Below are 26,102 nucleotides of genomic sequence, written 5' to 3'. Positions count from 1 at the left end.
AGAGGAACACTACAACGTAAGCGGCTCACGTGTGAGACGATGTAATGTTCGTGTATAGTGGAAACTTACTTTCAACCAGCTATACAATAAAGTTACAAACTATTGTGCGAATGTATCCACCAAGCACATAGAAGAAGAGTAAACTACTTTTGCAAATGGCCAGCTTTCCCGTACGATTATATTCTAGATCCTTCTATTACAGCTTTGTGTAAAACGGAAAAAGAGATCAAATAAAAGTAAAAAAAGAAAGAAAGAATAATCAAATTACTTTAAAACGCTTTTGCGTCAGAGTTGCGTCGGAGTTTACATGTGCAAACTTTAGGGACATCCTGTATAATGGAATTTTCAAATATTAGTTTGGTTAATAAGTCCATGTGGTTAGGTTATTAATTATAAATAAATAATACGGCAAAAATCGAACGGATTTATTGACCAACTTAATAATTATGAAGGTTATCAATAAAATATAATATATATATATATAGATAAGTATTTAGATTATTTATATAAAATAAATTTGTTCATTGAATTATTTTAAGAATAAAGTCAAGGTAGGCACAAACACAAACACACACACATATGTATATATTTAATAAGTTATTTCCTTTTTCATGATTTTACTCGAGTATAAAAATAATAACATTCATAAAACAATAGTATTATGTGGAAAAATGGTTCTACGAAAAACTAACGATAAAATCTTTATTATCGGGTATTACGTTCCAACCCAGCTACCACATACAAACACACACACACACACATATATATATATATATATATATATATATATATACTTAGAATTACTATCATCATCGTCATTATAACTATCGTCATCACGATACAATTATAATAATTATTAATATATTGATATAATTAACATTAACATACATTACAATACTATTGTTGCCTCTATGTCTAGTCTTCTTATTATTATCATACACTAATTAGTATTATAATTATTTATAAGCAGATTCAGGGTCCATTTCAACAAATGCACCTTTCTTTTCCAATAAAATTTCTTCTTCTTCTTCTTCTTCTTATAATATAAACTGTTTTTTTAAATCTTCAATTCCAATCACAACTATCAAACAAAAACCACAATTATAAATATAAAATACATTTTATTTAATCGAAATATTTAAATAAAAATGTCTATATCACTTATTTGCCAAAGCCAATATAATAAACTAACACACATGCACGCATAAATTATAAATAAGCGCATTTAATTTGACAGTAAAATTGATAGTAAAGTCGTTACTGTAAAAAACTGGTCTACGTAATTCGTTAGAATGATTAATCCTTTACTCATCTCGACGTGAAAATCTCTTGTAACGAACTTTGAAAAGAAATCAAAGAAACATAAATTTCTTTTATATGGAAAACTTATAATTAATAAAAGAAAAATAGAAAGCGTTAGAAGAAGAACATGAGATTAAAAAAAAAAAAAAAATAAAAAGAAAGAAAGAAAAAAAGAACTCACGAAAAGAAAAAGGAAAGAAAAAAACAAATCTGTTTAATATAAAATTATATTTCTTGTTCTGTTATTTTTTTCTTTTTTTATAAAAAAACATGAGGATTTTCAAAGAAGAAACAATTATATTACGTAAATATAATGTATCTATTATTCTTGCATCCCAGAAACTTCCTACATATTATACTAGTTAATTACTGCTTCGCACCGTTGCTTCCGACCGTATAAATTCATCGTTGGACGATTTGCAAGCGTAGTCAGAAAAAGGATTTTAACTGTCAACGTTAGTTTGATTTTCATTGTTACTAAAAAGAAAAAGAAATACAATATCAATCAAATCAAAGATGAAGGGACTCAAGATCATAACTTCCGTGTTATTACTCGCTGTAAGTAGAACAAATTTTTCTTTTTCCACAAATTCCTATTGAAAAAAATACTTATATGTATATTATTTTGATATATATATAGTATATTGATAATAATTAATTTATATTATTTAATAGAATAAAATGATTTTCTATTAGGTTATTTGCACGGCCAATGAATCGGAGGAAATTTTAAAGGAGTTTGAAAAATACGAGGCCGAATGTCGCGAAGAAAATGGAGTGTTAAAAGGTAAGACGAAAATACGTAAACTATTTAAACAAAAATACAGTTATATGAGTATTAACAATTATACAAATATTTCTTCTACTTTGTTTTATATTTTTAGAAGAATCAGAAGATCATCTTAAAAAACTTTGCGCTGGTGACGAATTAGATAAGAAGGTTGGCTGTTACATGGCTTGTTTCCACACAAAAATTGGCGCAGTACGTAAAATTATCAGCAAAATATTATTTAAAAAAAAAGAAACCAAAATAATATAATAGCACTTTATACATAGCCAGTAATGGCGAAGAATTAACGTGAACATGTTTCTTTAAAATTCATTCCTAAAATATTCTAAATACATTTATGTATTTGTATGTATATATGCGTGTATGTGTATTTGTTTTTAGTTGAAAGATGGGGAAATTTTAACAGATAGTATTGAAAAATCTCTAATATCTTTGATAAAACATGAATCCGTAAAGGATGAATTATTAAGCAAGCTGGACACTTGTAAAGCCGAAGGTAAGCTGATCATTTTTCTTTCTTGTAAATATACGATTTTAATTATTTTATTTTTAATAACAAAAATTAAAATATATTCTTCTTCACAATGACGTATTTATTAATTTGCTTATATTTTTGACAGCCTCCACGGAAAGCGATGATTGCGATAAAACGGTTGAATTTACAAAATGCATGATTAAAGGATCGGAATTATGCACACGTATTCTCAAGAAGGAATGAATTATCATCTTCTATAATTTTTCCGTCGATACGTTCACATTAATTTAATAAGATGAACGATCCAATGCATGCTAAAGTAAATAATTTGTAATAGAGTCAGATAATACGTAAATAAAGTAACCAAATAAATGAAAGTAGCAAAAATTATTTCCGATTTTCTTCAATACTTCGAAACATTATAATAATCTATATGGATATACCTTGGGATAATTGTATTACAAAAAAAGAAGAAAAAAGTTAAAAATAAATCAATTAGTTGTTTATCACGTCCAAAAATAAAATTATTAATAAATGTGTCGCAGGGAAGTTGGATGGGGTAAGAATTTAGAATTTCGATGTCATTGAACGTTTCGCCCTTCATCGGGACTTCTTCACCAACTAAAATATATTACGACTTTAAAAAATACATATTATCAAACATTTAATACATAGTTATTCAATATTACCTCGATCGTTAAGGTTCCGAGTCTCTTATATATTATTACAAAGACATACATTCTTATATTTTTTAAATAAACTGTACTTAACATTTACAAATCGTTATATATCCTAAAACTGTTATATTCAAACACGTAATCAAAATAATACTCATTCAATCTAGACTAGTGTTTAATAATCTAGGTAACCTCCCTATTATAGTATCCTCTATATTACTGCGTCCCATTGATGATAGTTAAACTTTAATATTTCGTTGTAAATGCTATTCAAATTATTAGTGTCTGTTCTGTAATTAATTGTATTGTTATTCACTATGTGGTACACTTCGCTTACGTTTCTTTTGTACCAATTGTCTTCTACATCTAAAATAGTTGCTTTGTTAAATTTAAAAATTGTGTCCTGTTTTAAAGTGATGTGCAGCTAATGCGGTGGTATTAATTTTTTGTACAATAGCGGGTTTACAATCATTTCTATGTTGATCTATTCTTTTTTTGAATTTTTATTTCGTTTGTCCTACATAACACTTGAAGCATTCACAGGGTTTTTTGTAAACTAAGTTCAACTGATCTAACTTATCAACATTATGTTTTAACTTGGTGTAAATAGAATTCACTTTCACTAAATTATAAAATATTAGTTTTATATTAGTATTTTTAAAGTATTTACTTAGTTAAAAATGAATGAGGTTAAGTATAAATGAATTTTTGGTGCAAAGTGTTTGGTCGTCCACTTCTCATTAAATATCGTCAATTATCGAAACAAAAGTGGGACTTACGTATATCAGGAAGAACAACTTTTCGATTTCATTTACGTTATAATAGCTTACTTGTCTCGCATTGATGGTTTCTGAAATCAGTTTATCTTCCAGTAAGTCGTACCCGTTCAGACCTCGGTTCGCCTCGCTCCAAGTGACGGATAACTTTGTTACCGTAATTCAATCGAGTTCTATATAAAAGCTTCCAACCATATATGTCACGTTGCTAGCATACCCGACATATCGAGCTATCCACCTTTAGAGAATTGCTAAGATCGTGTGTAACACAGACAACGACAGCAACAAAAAAGGAAAGAAAAATCTTAGATTCCATGATTATTCTTATTACAATTCGAACATCGAATTTTGATAAATAAAAATCTGTGTTAAATAATTGTACCATAATTATTCGAATGTTTAACCCCTATGATTGCCTGAATTCAAACTCGCAACATTAAAAACATTAACACGATGAATGATAAATAAAAATGGTATTATTGCATTTGGTACAAGATCTCAAATAGGAAATACGTGCTTCCGATCGATCGATCCATCCGATGTTCAGACACAATTAATACAACTCTCGATTATAGATATCTACCTAGATAGAATCGCGAATCGCTGCAGAATTTGCTTCCAAGTCCCATAGGGTAAACGCCGTCGTAAACGAAGGGGAGGCCCCCGCCGACCACAATGGAATTTCGAAATTCTACGTTAAATTAGCATCGCTCGAATTCCAGCACGGACTTTCTAAGTTATGGGACATAAGCCCATAACCAGAAAGACCCCTACCCTCCCTTCCTCTTCTTTCTATCCCTGTCTTCTTCCTAGTGCGCATGTACATCGAGAAAATACTCGTTCGAAGTAACTCTCCCAACTTATACCCATCTCCCTCCCCTCGTCATTTTCCTTCTTTCTTTGTCTCTATGAGTAGCAGTTGATCGGTAGTCCCATCACATCTCCCCATACACGTTTTCGGATACTACCTAACGTCTCCGAGATAATTAATGCGAATTCGTGATTAATTATCCCGAAATCCGCGTTGTTCGCGAGTTTGAAATTATAAGACCTCCCTCCCTCCATCCACCCTTATCATCCTATTTAGGTAAGTTTATACTTACTTATGCATATCGATCTGACCGGATGAAGAATGATTTATTACCGAGTACTTCTAAACGCATACTTATATCTCTATGATGGAAGATGATGATAATAATGCTTGAGTGTAGATCCATTGTCTCTTTATAATTAAAACGATAATAAATTTAGAGTTTTAAGGTTTGACATAATTGCGAATATTTATACGAAAAGTGTTTTATGGATTTTTCTTGGTTTTTTATTAAAATTAGAAAAAAGAAAAAAAAAAAAATAAAAGAGAAAAAGATATTATGTCTGATGGAAAATTGTTTTTAAGCAAAAAAAAGTGTTTATACATTTTTGGACGAATTTAAATCGAAGAATGCAGCGATGAGTTTTTAATGAATAATAAAACGAAGAAAGAGAATCGCGAAATTCCGGATCCGGAATAACTGTAGAGACACGTTGTATGTATTAGTAACTTGCTTACATAGGTATGTATGTATGTAAATATATATATGTACACTATATACGTACACGGTGGTCTGGCACTTTCGAAGCTATGGGGAAATACGGTGGCGAGCATAAACGCGTCCGGGCAATTTATCGAGCAGGTTACACGAGAGCCCGTGTTACAAGTACGCGTTTTCCGTGATATATGTGCATCGAGCAAGCTTGTAACGGCGCAACACTTTTGCGTCTGTGTTGGTAAATGTACAACAAGCATATACAAACCGTGTCTCGAAAGTTTCGAACCATTGAGAAAAGCTAATAAAAGTTCATATCACTAAATTCATTTCTAACTAATGAAATATCGTAATATCGTATCGTGTTGTCCCGGAATGTTCGTGTCCGATTTTAAATCCAAAAATATATATTCAAAGGTAAAAAATACTTTTCTATCCAATAATATTTTACTTAAATATTTAAATTCTCTGTTTATTTTTGTTATTAAACATTCTTATTACATTTTTATCATTTAAAAGTCTAATTATTTCTTTTTTTTTCTTTTTTTTAAATACAAAATAAAAAAAGTATCGAATAAACTATTTCGATAATCAAAATTTCACCAAAATTCTATATTATTGTTCAATTTTTTGACTAAAAGTTCAATTCGCATTTGGGAATACAAGAAGGAAATAATAAAGGAAAGAGAACAATAACAACAACAACAATAGGAAACATCAGAGGGCTCAGAGTTAGGTGCCGAAAACGACAGCTAATAAACCTAACTCCCATAAAGAGACGACATATCCCATGAACCTTGAGATCATTTTCCAAAACTCTCTCTCTCTCTCTCTCTCTTTTTGGTCTCATCCTCCATCCTGGAGGCATTTCGAGCACGAAAATTTTCGACCATAATAATTTGCCGGCGGTACGATTACGAGCGATCATAAAATTAAGGGGACGATTCGTGGACTCTGGACCCTTTTCGTGCAATCTCATTCCATCTCTCTCATTCTCATTCCCCTCATCATTCTCTCTCTCTCTCTCTCTCTCTCTCTCTCTTTCTCTCTCTCTCTCTCTCTCTCTCTCTCTCTCTCTTTCTCTTTCTAGTAAACCTCCACGATGAAAATTTGGCAACAAAACCCAACCACCAACCGACGATCTATATGTATGTACTAATATTTACTTATATATATATATATATACATGGTATGTATATAATATATTGATCTCTGTTTTATTTATTTTCCCAGGATTTTCCACGATGAATGGCCTTTTATAAGCGTCATAAACCCCTTTCGTAATTTCGATCAGTACGCTTAATATAAAGGTGCCTTTTTCGTTCGATCAAAACCAATAAATTTAACGTAAAGATTTCAATAGCAATAGAAAATGAAGAAGAGGTGGAAAAAAAGTGTGTAAGCACAAATAAAAAGAATGCTGTAATTGAAAGAGAATAAGAAGAGTCTAATTGTAAGTTTGACAGGTCTAAAATCATCTGTACAATGATTACATAATAATGATAATGATAATAATAGTAAATATGATAATACCGTTAATAACAATAACTGTATTATAAGATAAAAATGAATGTTGAATGTATCGTTGAGATGCATATAAAAAAAAAATGAGTATAAAAGTTAGTTTCAACGATCTTGGATTATCTTGAAGAGTTATGTCAAAGGAAGTATAGCTACGGGAGGTCCATGCCCTCTCTGTGTCTCTCCGAATCGATTTTAGGTGCGTGGACCACCATAGTCGAGTATCCCGTGTGCAAGGCCATCGTAGTTGAGAGGAAACCTCCTGTGTCCTTGTCTAGTTTCTAACACAAGCAACGTCCTCTTTTGTAAATTACTTCTCTTTTCTAAATCCTCCCTCTACCCCGTTACTTTATCTTCCATTCGTATCTTTCGAAGTAGATATTTAATATTTCATAACGCACGTTATTCGCAACATAAATAATAGATCATATCCAGCGGCGTTTTGGGAGCCGGTGTTTAGATATATTTGTTAGTTTTTAGAAACAAACAAAAATAATAATCGATCAGAAATACGTATCTTTTTATTTTTGTTCCTTATTTTGTTTCATCGAACGCGAGAAAGTAATTCGATCTTTCAAAGAGAACAAGGAGATCAACGTACTTAACTTGCTTACCAGTTAAACTACGATAAGCTATCGTGTATCGAACAGATAAGTAAGCTTCTGAATCATCATCGTGTATTTCTTCTAACACATATCACTGAACACCGATAATATATTTATCGAATAACTCGGTCAATCGAAGGAAACACCTTTCAGAAAGCACGACGTGCACTTTATAAAACAAATTACTACTTATTCTTCTTCTTCTTTTTCTTCTTTCTCGTCGTTTAAAAGATAGTAATCTGATCTCCTTATGTTAAAGATAGTAATCTGATCCGTTAGTAACATCAAGGAATTTGCTTCGTCAATGGGATCACGAAAAGATATCAAAGAAGATACACCTTGTATTATATCTAAATACTATTAACCCTTTGACTGCTATATGAACCCATATACGTGTTTGTCAATATGAATGTAAAATAATGTAATGTTGGTTTGCGTATTGACTATTATTTTGAGTCTTGCCACATAAAAATTATGTGTGTGAGAAACAAAAACTTTAAGGCCTTACATAAGTCGAGAATTTTCAAAAAATTCAGATTGTTGTCCTCTAGGCTTATTTCTGTGAAAGCCGATTGTAAACATTTCTCATAGATTCAAAGTTATGGTAGAAAATGTGACTGCCCGACGCACGCGCATTTTTGGCGCTGCTAGACGTATGTAAAAAAGCCTTAATTATTAAATATAATTTATTATTAGATCTGGTTAAAATAATATCAATCAACGGAAACAGTCGCACTAATAATAAACTACTTCGTCTCTACAAAACACTTCAGTTAAAAGTCTTCAGCACTCAAAGCATTAATTAACAATTTTCATGCAAAAAAAGTAAAACAAATATATTTTGCATAGACGCTCGTAAGATATCGAACAATTTCTTTAATTAATAAATAATATAATCGTAATTTCATAATTTTCAATGTAACAAATACATAATCCTGGTATAAATAAAATCTGCAGGATGACGTTATCATAAAAAAAAAAAATTAATAATAATGATTATAAATGCTCGATACAAGAATTTAAAAGCACAACAATCATCGAATATCAAAGAGAAAGTTCGTTAGATGGAAAGATATTATACCCATGATTGTTATGATGGTTACGGTGTAGAAAAAGTGGGGGATCAAACAAGGCGTTTATGGCGTGGCATTTATGGACAATAAAAATTTGCCCGTAGAAGGGCGGAGGAAAATCGACAACGAGTTTTTTTCGTTAACCCCTAAACCCTACCTACCCCACCTCAGGCCACAAGTTCACCTTAACCTACGTACAAACAAACTCGTCCTCCTCATCCCTGAAAAATAGGCAATGCTGTTTCTCTGATCCATGGTGTTGTATCGTTTCACATGCTCACACTCGTGCCTTCGAAATGGTGTTTAAAGCCGCAGGCCATACACATCCGAACGGCCACTTACTTTTATTAACGCGCTTTATCGTTTTACGATMCCCCTCCCCCTGCCATTATTACACCGGTAACCAACCTAGTGCTATGCTTTTTCGAACTCGTGTATTTTTATTTTCCCTCTCAATACGCGTTCGTTAACGAAACAAACTTCTCTTTCTCTCGCAATACTTTGATGAATATTCGACTATCTTTACCTTTATATCCATCTTATTTTTGATCTCGTTTAAGCGTTCAAAGCTTCCTTTAATCAATACGAATTAGGATTTAAAAGGTTTTTCGTTGATAATAAGTCCTGTGATAAAAAGAAACAAAATGAAAGCAAAATTGAAAAAGAAAACGGCAAACAAATGGAATATGACTCGGTAGTTATATCGATCGAAGGATTAATCGAAACTTTCGATTCTCGTATTTTTTTCTCTCTTCTTTTACGACCTTAATTCAGAGTTATACGTCTGCGAGATAATCTCGAAGACGGATAAAAGCTAATTCGGGAAGAGAAATATTGCCTATCTTTTCTCCGTATATATGTGTAATACATTATCGAGGTTATTCAACTACGTTTCGACGATATTATTATGCGTAAATCTTGTTCCTGATTCGATAAAGTTGCCTAATTTGTCTTTACCTAACGTATCACGATTGGTCAAGAAAAATAATACGTATCTCTTAAAGAAACATTTTTATGTTTTACTAAAATGTCGTTGTAATATATTATTTTTGGCTTGGCACGTTCGTACGCAACGCGAGTATACTTTCTCGGTAAGAGAAATTATTTTACTTATTTTTTATTATATTAATTGCACATTTAAAAACAAAATTAAAATAACAATTTAACGCTCGAACCGTATCACGAACCTGCTTTGAAATTTCTTGTCGCTAATTCTACATTCAATATCATTCCTTTGCAATAAATTATCATTATTAATATTAATTTATTATATCATTTTATCGAGATAATTATTTAATCTATTCTTGAATGTTATATCTGTATTTAAATAATACCCCAAAAAAATATCTAACTTTTGTTGAAAGCTTGTTAATTATTTGATTGATCGTTTGAAGTATAAATAACTATTCTTTAATATCAAATTGTTTTTTAACGACAAATTCAAATGAATTTTTTAAATCGTGCCAAAAACAAGAGAAAATATTCATGTAACAATGATACTTTTGTAAAGCGTACTAATAACGCGTATTATTTAGGTAGAAGCTTATCTGAAAAGAGTGTAGCAACGTTGGCGATAAGAAAAGTACTTTCGTGCAACAGGGTAAGTATGTATCAACAGTACGAATAAAAAAGAATAAAAGTTTATCTTATCCAGGTCTATGCCTACTGGTGTTGATTTTCTGCATCCTCGTATGATTTTCTCTCTCTTGTACTGTGCTAGCTAATTGTAAGTTATCTTCAAATAAATTCCCAATTAATAAAACTTCACGATCACTCAAACTAAACACAATTCTCTTTCTCTCTGATTTCTCTATTTATATTAAAAACACAAAACCATTGGAAAAGCAATGAAAATATATACAATAAAGTTACACACGCGTTTTATATATAACATAATGAAACGTATAAATGTTCCAAATATCAGATCAATACATTGAACTAAATAAAATGAACACAATTATCGCACCTCGTTAACTGATTATATTTCAAATTAAGTGAAAATTAAATTGAAAATGAAAATATCAACAATTTTAAGATTAATAATTCATTGGATAAGAAATAATAATTAAATAATTTTGTATTATAAGATATTCAACAGATACTTTTATTGTATGTAAACTTAATTGTATTTATAACCAGTCAACAATTTGTTAATTAAAACGACTTCTTCTTTTGATATCGAAACTATAGTAATAGACACACGTCGATAGCTGCTAGTCGACTGATTTATGAAAGAAAACTATTCGTTTCCTCGTTCGCGCGCGATTCCATTGGCCGAGTTTGATCAAACAAATAACATGTTGCTCAGTTATGCAAAGTCTTGCCCACAATAACCTGACTAACATATCTCCTAGTCGTCCTCGTCAAACAGACCAAATGCGTTCAATTCGCGTAGGTTCAAAATTTTTCTAACGCCTACGATGGAAAAACGGGTTTCTTCTCTAACTCTGATCGATACTATTATACATATGTACTAATGTGTGTGTGTGTGTGTGTGTGAATTACCCATTCACTTTTGCAATGATATTTAGTTCATTTAATTAATACATTTAACAGAGTGGTTGAACATACCCCTTTTTAGGGTTCATTCTCTCGTTACGATTGAGGGAGAGAAACATTCTATTCGAGCAGTAAACAATGCGCCGATTAATCGTATAAAACGAAAAGTACTTTCATTTAACTTCGATTACTTTTCTTTTGATCTTTTCTTTTTAATTACTCTACTCTTTCTTTCTTTTTTATGTTCAACTTACTTTGATATCAAGTGGCAAGAGACAATGAGCTTTTAAGTGTTCAGTTTTTAAGTGTTCCTTATTTCAAATCAAAATTAATAATACTAATAATATATATCACAAGAAAAATATGTTTAAACTATCATCTTTTTTTTCTGTCCTTTGTTATTCATTTTTTTCTTTATACAAATCTTTATCACAATAATAACAATTATTCAAAATTCATAAAGTTATATTGAGAAAAGAATAAAAATAAATTGGTTAAATATTTTTCAGAGATTCCACTAATAATAAAAAGAAAAAATGTAAAATAATGTCTAAACGGTAAACATTCGATTACGAGGTTGATGGCGTCAGCAGTTACGTTGGATTAACGAGGTAAGCGGTTCTAGGAGAAACGTGACCCGTCAACACCTGACACACGACTACCTGTCGGTTTCTTGTACCTTCTAGTTCACCTTTAGCGAACTCGAAGTAAACTCGTCGAAGGTCGGAACGAGTCGCGCGTGGCCATTTGTCACACCGTTTAAATATTTTCTCTTACACAAAGAGAATCTTTGTTCATTATCGTTCACGAACACGAACAAGAACGTGCTCTACAAACAAAATTTAATTGTTCGTTATAGTAGTTTAAAAAAAACCAACTAACGTAATAATATAAACCTTTCTCTCACTTTGAAAAATAATGCAGTAGGAATTTTAAATTGAAATTGCAAGACCAGTCATTTTGACTGATCTAGTAAATCTAGTGTTAATGACTTATAGCTTCTTGTTTTCTTTCAAGTTTCGATCACATTTGTAACGCATTTCTAACAAAATAATCTATCTAAAATTTATATTTGATTGTTAAATTACTATCTATCTATCTCTCTCTCTCTAAAAAAGAAAACCTTTTGTACATTAAGGTATCTGTGTTTTCTCTAATTGTCATATTCGTATATAAATATTCTTTTGTTTCTAAATAAATTAAAATTGAATTGAAAGATTAGTATCTTTTGACTTTTCATTTAAGCTTTTTCATTTCTATCCAAATGATCTGTTCGATTTTTCAATTACTATTTCTCCTCTATTAATAAAAAAAAAAAAAGATATTTACTTTTTCTGTTCCATCATAACTACATAGATTTTTATCTGCTTTTAACAGCGATATTTTAGACTCGTTAAAAGACTCGTGAGTGTCTTTCTTGTTAAATTGATCAAAGCAATGATGCAACGTGTCAAAGGCTGCCGAAGACGAACTCAATGAACAATTCTGAACAAGAAGAAAGAGACGAAACTTATTTTCAACGTGAATTAATCAAATCTTTCCTAAGAAATCCATGCGTTCTGAAGATCGTTCATCACCCTTTTCGTAATTTATAATTAATATACTAAAGAGAGAAAAGAAAAAAACGAGAGAGAAAGAGAGAGAGAGAGAGAGAGATCAGGAACGCATATTCTCAGAATTCCATACGTGTATACATATACTTAAATACTTACGTACTCCCATACGTATATACTTTAAATACTTGCTGACATGAGTCACTTCTCAGAAGCCTTGCGTATCACCAAAGATGTGAATTTAAATGGAAATGGAGAGAATGATCGGTGCCTCTCTTCGATATGGGAATTCGGAGCAACGAACGTTCCTTCTTCCTCTTGTCCTCCTCTTTTCCTCTCCTCGAAATTCTCTTTCTCTTTTTTCTTGGCTCTACGTCCAGTCGCATAACTTTCGCCGAAAATAATTTTACTTGAGCGCTTCGGAAACCTCATTTTAATTTATAACACAAATTCATACAATTTTTCAAACGATTGTAAAATTTTACTTTGTTCAACGTTGACTTTGTGACTAATTTCTTTTTTTTATATATATATATATATATTATATATTCATTCTTTTGCTCGTTTTCCGAAACAATTTAATTATTTTATTCAACAATTTATTATGCTTTACTTATTCGATTTTATTTTCCCACGTATTTGCAACAATTCTTTTCCTTTCTTCGACAATAAATTCTCCTTCTTTTATTTATTTTTTAAACAAATTATTAATAAAAATGTGAGTCATAAGCGATCAATATAACACCGTATCTAATAATAATCATAATAAATTTGACTACGCAAATATTTTGAGTTAACTCCCGTTTTACTATTATTATTACTGTTTTTTTTTAGATAATTACATATACGATAAAAAAGAAATAGAAATAAATAGATATATAGGGAAAGCAAAATCTATTGTAAATAATAGTAAGAGTTATACACGCGATACCTTTGCTGCCACCTACCTATCACCTAAGACAATAATATTCGATAATTTGACACGGATATACACGTAAAATAATATCAATAATTATAATATGAACTTCAGATAAAAACCCTTTTAATACCTTTTAATAGGAAGGAATGTGTCATCCGAGATAAATCGATTGTACAGATCTTGGCCTCGTTCGATCGATGTTCTTCAGGCATACATAGATACACAACTTACATATATATTCTTACACGTAAACACACTATTTTTTAAAATCCTATTTCATAGAATTTGAAGCCACGTAAGACGTATTTTTTCTAATCGTTGTATCAATCAAGTTTACATTTAAAACGTTTCATTTAAAACGTTTTTAACGAGTTACTTCTTACGTGACTTGTATATCTTGGACTCGCCTTAGATGACAGTACCGGCGGCCATATTGGAAACTTACGAAATAACCGTTTTTGAATTTTCATCGAATATTTTCGAACGTTCTTTACTCAATTTCTCGTAATTTTATAATAATGTTACATTAATCGCGGTAATTAGGATATTTCAAGTATTTACTGATTTATAACTGAAGAATAATCGTTCGAAAATCGAGTTTCATCATAGAGGTGAAGAAAGTGCCGCGATTTTCGAATTACACGTGTGGCAAATGAAAATGGCGCGTACTGGCATCGTGACGTACATGTGTACCGTATATTTCAAAACTATTGTTTAAGGATTATTTTGATTGACAGGATTAAATAAAATATGTTCGATCGCAGCAACGTTTTATCGTGTCGACACGTAAATCAATGTTTAAAATATAAGACAAAGATGATGAGAAATAATATCGTGCTTACCAATGACAACATTGTCCCCTCTTCTTCTTCTTCTTTTTCTTATGGTATTTTAAAGGTATTTATATGCAAATTATCTCGTTCGTGTTTCAACGATAGCACAACACTTCCTAATGACACAATACAGTCATTAAAAAATGATAGATCATGTGAAGAAAATTCACTCGTTTTTTGTTTTACGGTTTTACGGTGGTATCATTAAAAAACATAATATTCGCAAACTTCAAGGTCGTTAAGAAACAGGCAAGAAAGGTAAAATATCGCGACACCTGTTGCACTGACACGCGCACGCACCAGAAAATGTACATGAACTGTATAATAACGAAGCTATATACAAGGAGGACGATCGAGATAGGAGTTTTCGTCGAATTTGTATTGTTGAAAATGACTAAATACCGAGTACGATAATTCTCCACGAGGGCGGCAGTAGTGTTCATAAGTTCAAATTTAAGTACGTGTGATTTTATAAATAAACAAATGAAACAAATAGTTCTCTTTGATGTTTTTCTCACGTTTTACATGCAATATTATTCATTTTTATACTAATTGAGTTAAAGATAAATTGATTCCATTTCACAATTTTTGTACAGATATATAGGATGATTTATCGACATTTTTTTCATGCTATTGTTATTTTTTCTTGACTTTGTGATATCATAACCATTTATTCCATTTTCTTAAGTTTATAATTTTTTATTTACTTCCTCGACTTATTTATCTATTTTTTTTCTAAGTTAAAGATAGGTTTTTTCAAATTTGAAAAATCAGATCATGCGAATCGACGCGCTCTCTAGTGGCAATAGAAATCATCCTCTCATTGTGTATATCTAGCCACATATATAACATTGCGATCGTCTTCTTTCATCAAGCTCCGTTTGTATAATACTCACTTACAGTTTTCTTAATGCGACATCTACGCTGATCAATGCACCATCTTCCAATCGTATGTGTACTATCTTTCCGCAATGGCGGTACCGTTGAATATATTTTTTTTCAAGTTAAATAAATATAGTTATATATATATATAGAAAAGCCAGATACATAAAACACATGTACATATTGTTATTGATTAAACAATAACATATACATTATTGCATAAATTATATTACAATAATTATTTGAAAAACTTCTTATTTGACAAATTCACTATAAAATTATTTCATTGAATAAATTACTATCTAAAAATTAAGTTATATATTCCCTAGTCCAAAATACATTATCTTAATAAAATAATATTTACTATATTAAAAGAAAACTTTTCGTTTAAAATGTTTTTACAGTACATTTACTTATCATTCCATTTATATTCTATAATAAAATTTTAATGTATTTATATTATAAAATACAATATTGATTATTTGCGAAATAGTAATGAAATATTACTAAGGGAATGTTATAAAAAAAAGACTGGATTAATCACTGAAACGAATATATTTATTATTAATCATTCATTAGGACAATGTAAGCAGGCCCATGTTTCAGCAGGCTTGTGTAACGCTTTCATCGAATCTTTATAAGGTATGTGCCAATGACCATTTTTAACTTGCGCAAAAGAATTATACAATATAGGCTCTACCACAATAAGCTTTTTAGTTACATTGTCAAAATACCAAGTATATTGATGACTAAATTGCCACCGTATAAATTCTTTTTGTAAATTAAATTTTTTGAGTTTATGATGATGTTGTCGCATTTGATCGATAGAAACAAACTTCGAATTATTTCCACTAGATAATGTTGCATATAAGATAAAAGGATCATCCTGCGTGCTATAAAATATAAAATTTAAAATATTGATTTGTATTTTAAAATTAACCCCTTGCACTACAATAACATGTGAGACTCGTGATACGTTTTATGACCCAAACATGAGAAACACAGATTATACCAATAGTGATTCTCACCAAATAAATATAGGAAGCACTGAATATGCCAAGCAATTCTGTGTATTAAATCATAGCGCAAGGGATTAGATCCACAAATTATTTCTTAGTAACATAAATAGAACTTACTTATTTTTAAGAAAGTAAACATAGAAGTTATCCTGATTAAATATCCATTTGTTCGATTTATATTGATGTTGTCGTGTAATGATCAGAACTTTTTTACCCTCTACAGTAAATTTTGTTATTAGAAGATCCAGCTAAACATGGATAAAAAAATGATGATGATAATTAATATTATTATTATTATTATTATTATTATTATTATTATTATTATTATTATTATTTATATATATGTATGCATTATCATATTTGTGCACTTACGATTTGAGTCTTGCCTAATGTTACATTAAGACCATCTATCACAATGTCAAATGGTTTGAATTTTCTAATAAAACTTTTAAAATTATTCAATTCCTTTGGAGAGGTCTTTTGAAAAATATCGTCACCTATTATTATGTCATTAATTATAGTTTTAGATAGTTTGTTAAAATTACTTTGTAAAGTAATCGATGATAAATAATTTTGGCAATGACTGCATTGGCCACTACAATGAATAAAATATTGATTAGTTTTATATATTTGAGTAAAATAAAAAAAATATTAAAAGAGTAGTATATCATACTTATTTGAAATCCTAACATAATGTCCCTCCCATCCTGCTTCCTTACAAACATCTACAAATCTATTGATAACAGATGTTATTGGTACAACATCATGTTTCTTCCAAAAATGAAATATTTTGTGAATCGCATTGTTCAATTCTTTTTTTTCATTTAGCAAATAATAATCTAAATATATATTGTATATAGTAATCCTCCCATGAATATTATTATTAATTGCTAGTTGTTCTAGAAATTCAAATCCAATCTTTGTTTTCCCATTTTTAAATGCTGCCATTGCTATATGTGACAACGTGGCAGGAGTAACATCTTCGATTGTACCATTAACTTTAATTAAATCAAATGTCATTTCCCATTTACTAGTCATACATAAAGCATGAACGCAAGTTAGTAAAATCGAAGAAGGTAAACATTCATAATCCTTCTGTATCTTATTACATATATTTATAATATCTTCCTCTATGGAATTCGATATTGGCAATTCTCCTGAGTTTAATACATGCAGATATTTCAATAGAATAAAATTACTGATAGGATAATTCTTGCTTTTTAAATATTCGAAGTAAGATTTGGCTGCTTCAAATTTATTATTTTTTATACATGCTTCCAAAATTTTGAGGTCGACACTTTTTTCTGGTATCAAATGTTTATTAGTCATTTCATTGCGTATATTTAAAAATAAATTCTCCGATGGATTATCAGTTTCAAACAATGGAGATAAAGTTTCTGTCATGTTTAATAATGTTTCATTTTTCTGTTGATTATCTAGTATACTTTGGCTCGATAATTTTTGTTCGGATAACGATTCTCGAGCTACTTTTATAGTACATAGTTTATTCATTATTTGTTTGCTCATTACATTTCTTTGCCATAAGAGAATTCTCATTGATGTTTTAATAAATTCCATTTAAGGAAATAATATGTGTGTGTGTATCAATATTATTAAAAGATCTAGTTTTTTATAAACAATGGATCAACATATATCAAAGATAAATGACACAATTTTATAGGTTATGGAACAATAGCATGGGCCAACACTAGTAACTTTTTGCATAGCAAGCAATATTCCTTACTTTATATTCTAGAGTTTATAGAATCATTGCTATGAGAATAAATGAGTAGAAAAGAATTATTTCTTAGTTTATTTATATATATAGTCATATTAAACTGCTTAATTCGAAAAAAGTGTATGTGTTAGTATATATAATAGAAAAGAAAGTGACAGATAGTTATAATTACTCACATCGTATTGATATTTTTAGGTAGTTTTTCGAAGTAACGTTGGCTTCATGGGAAGGGTTAGCATTGCTTTGACGTTCGGTTAATATCGTGGAAAGTCGGAAAATTTCGGACTCGATCAGTGTTGGAGTATGCGCAGAAGGTTCGAGTCGAATAAATCTCGTCTTCTCCTTTCAGTATGGCGGAGTTCGACGTGCGTGTCGTGTCTTTCGTTACATAACTTATTACTTGTGAGAGAATAAGACTGGAATAAGAAAGGAGGAACGAAAAGAAATAGAAAAAGATACATAACGTGGGGAATAGTATAAATTTGAGAAATCTATATAAATAAGTTAAAATCGTGGAAGAAAATAGAGAAAATAAAGGAAGCGACAAGACGGTGAACAACGATTCATCTTTGTTAGACATTGGTAATACAAAGACAGTGCCTGTCGCGGATCAAGAATTATGCCGAAGATTGGAGACGTACATCGCTAGTAGTACCGGCGAGGATGCCGTTGCAATTGAAGTTGAAGAAGCGGTAACGAACATTGAATATCAACAGAACGTTGACGCTAACATGTCGAAGATTCAAGCGAATAATACAACAGGGACTAATCGTATCCTGCCAACGCTTAGTCGTTTCAAGTATGAATATTTTGTCGCCGGTATATCCGGTGGCGTTGTTTCGACATTGACCCTTCATCCATTAGATCTAATCAAAATTAGATTGGCAGGTGAGCATTAATATCCATTATCATCTACCTACTTATCTATTGAAGTTAAAACGAAACTATATATATATATATATCTATATACATATATTCGTACATTAACACGAACTGTATATATTTATTTGTTCATTATATTTTATTTTCGATTTATTATTCATGCATATATACATATATACATAGATACACACATACTTGCATATATACGAGGGTGGTTGAAAAATTTTGTTTTTTTTTTTTTAAATAAAAGCTACTAATTTTTATTTGATTCTTTACCTACTGACAACCTAAATATCGTTCTTATCTTCTTCTTTATTTTTTCTTTTTTTTTTTTTTTATTGTCTTATGTTTATCAACAAATTATTTTTTCATACCTATTAAATATGTATGCATGCATTATGTATGAAATACGTATAGATATAATTCTTAGAACAATTACAAAGAATGACGTTTATTTTTCGCATAAATCGATCGATAAAGACGCGGTGATCTTTAATAACAATCTTGTTAGGTTAGAAAAAACGTTATGCATTGAATGTAAATATTATTTATCTTCTTTTCTAATTCTGATGTGTTAAACTCACGTGCTGTTTTCGTCAGAAAAGACGCACGCGTATATTATTTTCGTCGTAAAATTTGTTGGCCGATTACCAAACAGCGAGAAATTCCACTTTATTATTACATCAGATGCACGTGAAAACTACTGAACTCGTGAAATTATGCCATTCTTTCTTTCTCTTTAAACCAACAAAAGCGAAAGTCAAATGTCAAATGATTGTATTTGCAAATTGCATTAAGAAATCACCTTTTTGTCCGAATTTAAAGTCTTTTCTCCAATTACAAATGGTACCCAATTTTTTCGTCGCCATTTGTAATTCGTAAATACAAAAACTATTATACTTATTTATTTATTTATATTGGAATAATTATTTTAATAATAAATAAAACAAACTATACTATAAATATTTAATTGATTAAAATTGGAAATTATCGTTTATTCGCGATAACGTTAGTATCGCGATAAATGAAACTTTCGAATTTTCTAGATAAGAACGAACAAAAAAATGTGATTGAAAATATGAAATTATATTTAAACTTTATCGACGTATTTGATATTGTGCTAGAAGAAAATAAAAAATAAAAGATTATCATTAGCTGTGTTATGGCATAAAATTAAAGCCGATGTTGCAATAAGACTTGGTGCTGTGCGATAAACTTTGTTGACACGTGATAATGGAGAATCGATTTATATACATTTTTCATTGTAATATATCATTCTAATTAGACCGTAGATATCTTTTGTTGTTGTTAAAAGGATAGCTAATTGTTTATTCAATGATATAGTATCGTCTTCATTGTAAGGATCAAATAAAATATAGAAAAAATAAAGAAGAAGATAGAAAACAATTTTGTTAGGATAATCTTTTCTTAAATTTTCTGCAATTATTATTCCATTATAAAAAAAATCCTTAACTATTTTTGTTCTTATTTCTTTTGTTTTTTGTAGTTAACGATGGACGTGCATCAGTACCACAATACAACGGTATAGTAGATGCCTTCAGGCAAATTGTGAAAAGCGAAGGAATACGTGGATTTTATAGAGGAGTTACACCAAACGTTTTAGGATCAGGCTGCTCTTGGGGATTGTATTTCTTTTTGTAAGGAATTATTTCTTATTGCGATATCTTTTTTTTTTTATTATATATACTCACACTTTTTAATTCGATTATCTATCTCAGAAAAATTATAATTGTCTGATATTGAGATAGGAGATTTATATTTTACATAATATATAAACGATTTAAATATGTGTGTTTATTATACTAACACATGTTTGTATCGACTTCATCCTCTACAGTTACAATAACATAAAGACATGGATTCAAGGAGGAAATTCGAAAAAACCATTAGGTCCATCTATGCATATGCTGGCAGCTGCGGATGCAGGATTACTAACATTATTGATGACTAATCCAATATGGGTAGTGAAAACACGGTTGTGTTTACAATACGTTGAGGATAAAAATCTTGCTGAATGTAAGAAATATAAAGGAGTGACCGATGCTCTTAAAAAGATTTATAGAACCGAAGGCATCAGGGGCTTATACAAGGTATGTCTTATTTTGTCTTTTTAATTTTATTATACAAACTAATTGAAATAATATTTGCTTTCTTCTAATCGCTAAAGACAATAATAATATCTTTCTAATATGACTAGTTTGTTATATTAATATGCCATTTAATCATCGGTTAAACGCAGGGTTTAGTTCCTGGAATGTTTGGTGTATCGCATGGAGCCATACAGTTTATGACGTATGAAGAAATGAAAAATCAATACAACGTGTACCAGAATTTACCTATTGATACAAAGCTGGTGAGTTTTCAGATGTAATGTTATTTGAAAAACTAATGATCATTGATTTACTCTACAGATGTGCTGAGAGTATAATATAATATTTACTGTCGAGTTAGCTTGAAACATATTTTTTCGTTATTTTATACATATCGGTATAAAACAACTCAAACAAACTTCTTAATATAAATTTTTATTTTTAGAATATGTTCGAGTACATCCTTTTTGCAGCTGTTTCTAAAGTGATTGCCGCTGGTGTGACATATCCTTACCAAGTACTAAGGGCACGTTTGCAAGATCATCATCTTGACTACAGAGGAACATGGCACTGCATTCAGGTGACATGGAGGTCAGAAGGATTTAGGGGTTTTTATAAAGGCTTATCGCCTTATCTTATACACGTTACGCCAAATATCTGCGTGATATTTATCGCTTATGAAAAATTTTCCGTATAATTTTCTCTTTCGAAAAATATCCTATCCAGATTAGCTCTGTAAATGTCTAATTCTATTGCCTAAATGGTGGAAGTATCTACTATCCACTAACTTTTCTCAGTTGCTTGATTGGTAAGAAAATATACAATTCTTCGAATCATTTAATTAACTACTTGCGCTGGCAAAAAAAATTCACCGACACGTGCCATGCATGTCGTTTTTGTTTCTGTGACAATCGCCTGACGACGTGTGTAACACGTCGCTGGCGTTCCGGTAACAGAAGCATCTCGACGTGCCTGGTACGTCTTTCCACCGGAAGTGGTTAAATCAAGATCAACTTTTTTTTATTTATTTGGGCAATATTAGATTTTTGTAGTTGTATATTTTTATCTTTTTTATGTTGAATCACGCGCACAGAATTTTTTTAATAATTATATAAAAAAAAAAAAAAGATATATAGATATATCAGTATTAATATCACATAAATATCTTTTGTTTCTAATAAGTAGTCTTTTCACACGACACACAACACAGACACGCGCGCGCGCGCACGCACACACACAGCACTTCCGTACGTGGATGCTTCTGTCATAGCGCATTAGATTTTAACGATTACATTGAATATCAGTGCTATTAAGCAGTAATTGTCAATTCTTAATATGAATGTATATGAATTTAGGATTTCGAACGGAGTGTGATATTATAAAAGCATTCGAATAGTTTAACTTTCTTGGCATACACAGAGAGAGAAAATAAAATAAAATTTCAAGCGAAATAAGCGATGATATAAAAAGTGCTTTGAATAATCGCGTTGATATGAAATGATAAGTTATTTCATTCATGACATAACAATTATACGTCTTTCGGCACGTTATTTATTTCCGGTTGTAAAAATTGAAATAATTAGTATGTGTGTAAACACATACACGTACACACACACATACACACACTGATCGAGATAAAAACAAATAATTAGATAAATTTTCAATCCTTTTATTTATAATTATTAATTACAAACGCTGAGAAAGATTTATTGGTGTTTTGCGGATAAAAAAAATAAGAAGAAAAAAGAAACTGAGATGTCAATCTCAAATTTTTGATATTATCATTCTGACTTATTTTTAGTTTAAGATAAGAAGATGGTATTATCAATTGTAATTAGTATATGCCATTACTGTTTCATAATACTTGTGCATATTAAACTTTAGGTAATTTTAGATAATAAGAATGGCATAAGTTTTGGAGAAAATGTGATGGTATATGCTAGCAAACATAGATAAATACAATACACTAATATAGATTTTTATTTATTCATTTATATTATTTTATCAGCTATTTTGAGAGAGACTGGTAATTATAATTATTATATAGAGTAAAAATATGGATAATATTTTAGTTTTTGTTTATCACATTTTTCTAAAAAGAGAAACATAAATGTTTTAATAAAACATATAAATGTTAAACTCGGACAATCTTCTCTATTAATATATGAATATATGTAACAATGTACTTTAACCAAAGTGAAGCTGAAATCTAAATTTTGTTACATATTGCAATTTGTAATTACTTTGGAAGATGATTTAAGCGGTGCACTTTTATTTTATAGGAATGAGATAAAATGAAAGAGCGAAAAATAACCTAACTACTTTACGTATTACAATTACAAATTTATTAAAAAAAAAAAGAAAAAAAAAAAGAAAAGGTAAAGCAATAATAATATTAATAATAATAATAATAGTATGCTTTTATCTCCAACTAAACTGGTTTTAGTTGACACTGTTTCAATTACAAAGGGGATTAGCGAATTATAATAACAACGATTATTTAACTACAAAAATTAAAAACATAAAAGACATAGGATGCGTATGAAAAGTAATGTGAATGATAATCGTAAAAATAATATTAATTGTTTCGTTTATCGCGCGATGCAATAATTTTTATTATCTGTTTTTCTTTCTCTGCCGTATAGAGACACAATAAAATAAAACCAATGTTAGACAAATTTAGTTTAGTAAGATTAATAACTCTTTTAAATTCATGATTCGCGCGACATATTTTTGTTACATATCTTATTAAACTTTTTCTTATCTAAGTTGAACGTTGCTTTAATTCGTTGATTTTTGTTAATTAGAATTGCGATAAAAATTTTGTTTACATTCGTGTATTATTATTAAACTTACGGTTTCATAACGCATAATTTGATACGCGATAATTTTCGGTAACGAGTTCTCATTAAATTAAGTCCAAAAATGAAAAAAAAGAAAATCATAAAATAAAACAGACCTTAACGACACAGAAACAAAATAAGTAAGAAAAACCCATATATGTTTGTGTTTAATTAGAGTCTGGTACTCTAAACGTATGTATGAAGAATATAGCAATATGATTCAACGTTACACTTGTGTGTGTACATACTAGAATGAATTTATTTATATCTCAATTTTCATAGATTTAACTGAAAGTTTAGTTCATAAAAAAGAAAACATAGAAAATAGATAAAATAAAAAAAACAAGAAGAAGAAGAAGAAAAAGAAGATTAATGCACTTAAGGCGAGAAGACATCCATATTAAATTTAATTGAATATTGTGAAAGGATCGAATAAAATGTTGTACTGTACTGCAAACATTTAACTTGTGGCTTTAAGTTGGCCATTTTACATGAATCCAAACATGTATACATACATACACACATCATACGTACATGAAGTCGTTATCTTTTTAATTAAAAGCACACGTATCCCAATTATTTGTATTGTTCAAACATACAAAAAGATAGATGACGATAAAAAAAAAAGACGAAAATGCATTTGTATATTCTTTACCTTTGATATATGTATATCCATTCATATATTATTTCAAAGTATAGAGAATATATATATAAATCGTATAAAACATTATTCGTTATGTCTATATGTAAAGTAAAATGTAGCTTAAAAGTATTGATGGATAATAATTCGAAATATTTAATCCGTTTCTAAATGATGATGATAATGATGATGATGTACTGTTTTTTTTTTCGATAAATGTGATCACGTGTTGCGTTTAAAACGAAATACGTATATACATATTTTCTTGTGTATCTTTTAATTGAATAAAATCGACTTCGGGACATATACGTGGAAAATGAACTAGTATACAAAAAAATCAACAAAAGTGATAGAAAAGGCACTTGCATTTAACGATATCAAATTTTATTTTCGATATGCTAAGGTGGATTTAAAAGTTTTTAACAACAAACAACAAAAAAGCTTTTATTTCTTACAAATAAACGTAAGTTTGATTGAAAAAAAATTGTTTCGAAGGGTCGAAACGTTTTAATCCATCCACGTATGAGTCCATCTCTACGTTTATAAATTTTTTTTTATAAAATCTAAAATAATGGACATATAGTTCAGGTGATATAGTCAAATAGTACACCTAGTACACTTATGTAGCTTTATTAGGGAAAATTTATTAAACCACCAGCAGTACGATTTTTGAATATTAATGTTTGTAACTATCAAACGATCGATTTTTTTTCTTATTAAAACAAGGAATTAAAAAAAAATAAGAATTAAAATTGTGTTAGCAAATATTTCGTTTTTATTAATATTTTTTTTATTTTCTATACGGACTGATTCTGAATGTCAAGAATCGTACACGGGTTTAAATTTTGTAAAAGAAAAAAAAAAAAGAAAGAATTAGAAAAAATTATTATGGACGAGTAAAAAAACATATTGCTGGTGGTTCGTTGCAGGTATGAAGGTTGGCGTGGATTTTACAAGGGTCTTAGTGTCAACCTTACCAGAGTGACCCCAGCAACGGTGATAACTTTTGTGGTCTACGAGAATCTTGTCCACTTCCTCAAGTTCAACTCATAGACTGCGTACACATAATGGATGTCCAACGGATAAAAGAAATAACTTCGACAGTAGGTAAAATTGGTAACAACAAATTAGACAAATTTAATAGAGAACATTGAAATTGTTATATGATTGGCATTTACGTTGATACGCGTCTTAAATTATTTCCGATTATTTCATTACCTATACGTATAGGTAGTTTTTAGTTAGTTTTTTTTTTATTTTACAAATAACAATTTTATCAAAAAATAATTTTAATATCGTCGAGGTAAGATAAATACAACAATTAATTTCATCAGGGTAATAATTTAATTTAATTTATATCAGAGTATAGAATTAAGTATAATTAAAAAATAGAAAATTATTATATATATAATAATTGTCGTACCTTTGAGATTATTGA

The 26,102-nt window shown here is 29.7% G+C and overlaps 3 protein-coding genes and 1 long non-coding RNA gene across 5 annotated transcripts in view; 2 read left to right on the top strand and 2 right to left on the bottom strand.

Moving 5' to 3' along the window:
• LOC106787275 overlaps positions 1–14,851 on the bottom strand; it is a 54,410-nt gene extending 39,559 nt beyond the window's left edge. The window contains exon 1 of one of the 2 annotated variants that reach the window (XR_001381767.1): positions 14,559–14,851. This is a non-coding gene — a long non-coding RNA (uncharacterized LOC106787275). Of the gene's footprint in view, positions 1–13,846; positions 14,140–14,558 lie in introns of those variants that run through there. The other variant, XR_001381768.1, reaches the window with a different exon arrangement.
• Positions 1,730–2,954, top strand: LOC106787272 (general odorant-binding protein 56a). The gene is made up of 5 exons (XM_014749488.1): positions 1,730–1,860; positions 1,999–2,089; positions 2,187–2,284; positions 2,474–2,588; positions 2,713–2,954. The coding sequence occupies exons 1-5, from the start codon at positions 1,819–1,821 to the stop codon at positions 2,808–2,810; spliced, it is 444 nt and encodes a 147-aa protein (XP_014604974.1). The 5' UTR covers positions 1,730–1,818; the 3' UTR covers positions 2,811–2,954.
• A 1,116-nt stretch (positions 14,852–15,967) lies between the features above and the next one.
• LOC106787263 (mitochondrial ribonuclease P protein 3) lies at positions 15,968–18,432 on the bottom strand. The gene is made up of 5 exons (XM_014749475.1): positions 18,365–18,432; positions 17,124–18,223; positions 16,823–17,045; positions 16,568–16,698; positions 15,968–16,324 (listed from the first exon to the last, which is right to left on the bottom strand). The coding sequence occupies exons 2-5, from the start codon at positions 18,026–18,028 to the stop codon at positions 16,000–16,002; spliced, it is 1,584 nt and encodes a 527-aa protein (XP_014604961.1). The 5' UTR covers positions 18,029–18,223; positions 18,365–18,432; the 3' UTR covers positions 15,968–15,999.
• Positions 18,433–18,535: 103 nt separating this feature from the next.
• Positions 18,536–25,720, top strand: LOC106787264 (mitochondrial folate transporter/carrier). The gene is made up of 6 exons (XM_014749476.1): positions 18,536–19,076; positions 20,578–20,728; positions 20,929–21,181; positions 21,331–21,444; positions 21,627–21,772; positions 25,594–25,720. The coding sequence occupies exons 1-6, from the start codon at positions 18,920–18,922 to the stop codon at positions 25,715–25,717; spliced, it is 945 nt and encodes a 314-aa protein (XP_014604962.1). The 5' UTR covers positions 18,536–18,919; the 3' UTR covers positions 25,718–25,720.
• The last annotated feature ends 382 nt before the right edge of the window (positions 25,721–26,102 follow it).

This window comes from Polistes canadensis, unplaced genomic scaffold (genome assembly GCF_001313835.1).
Source record: "Polistes canadensis isolate GaletaPanama2010 unplaced genomic scaffold, ASM131383v1 scaffold_96, whole genome shotgun sequence".
Classification (NCBI taxonomy): domain Eukaryota; kingdom Metazoa; phylum Arthropoda; class Insecta; order Hymenoptera; family Vespidae; genus Polistes; species Polistes canadensis.
The sequence above is the reverse complement of the archived record's forward strand: the minus strand, read 5'-3'. Positions and strand labels throughout refer to the sequence as shown.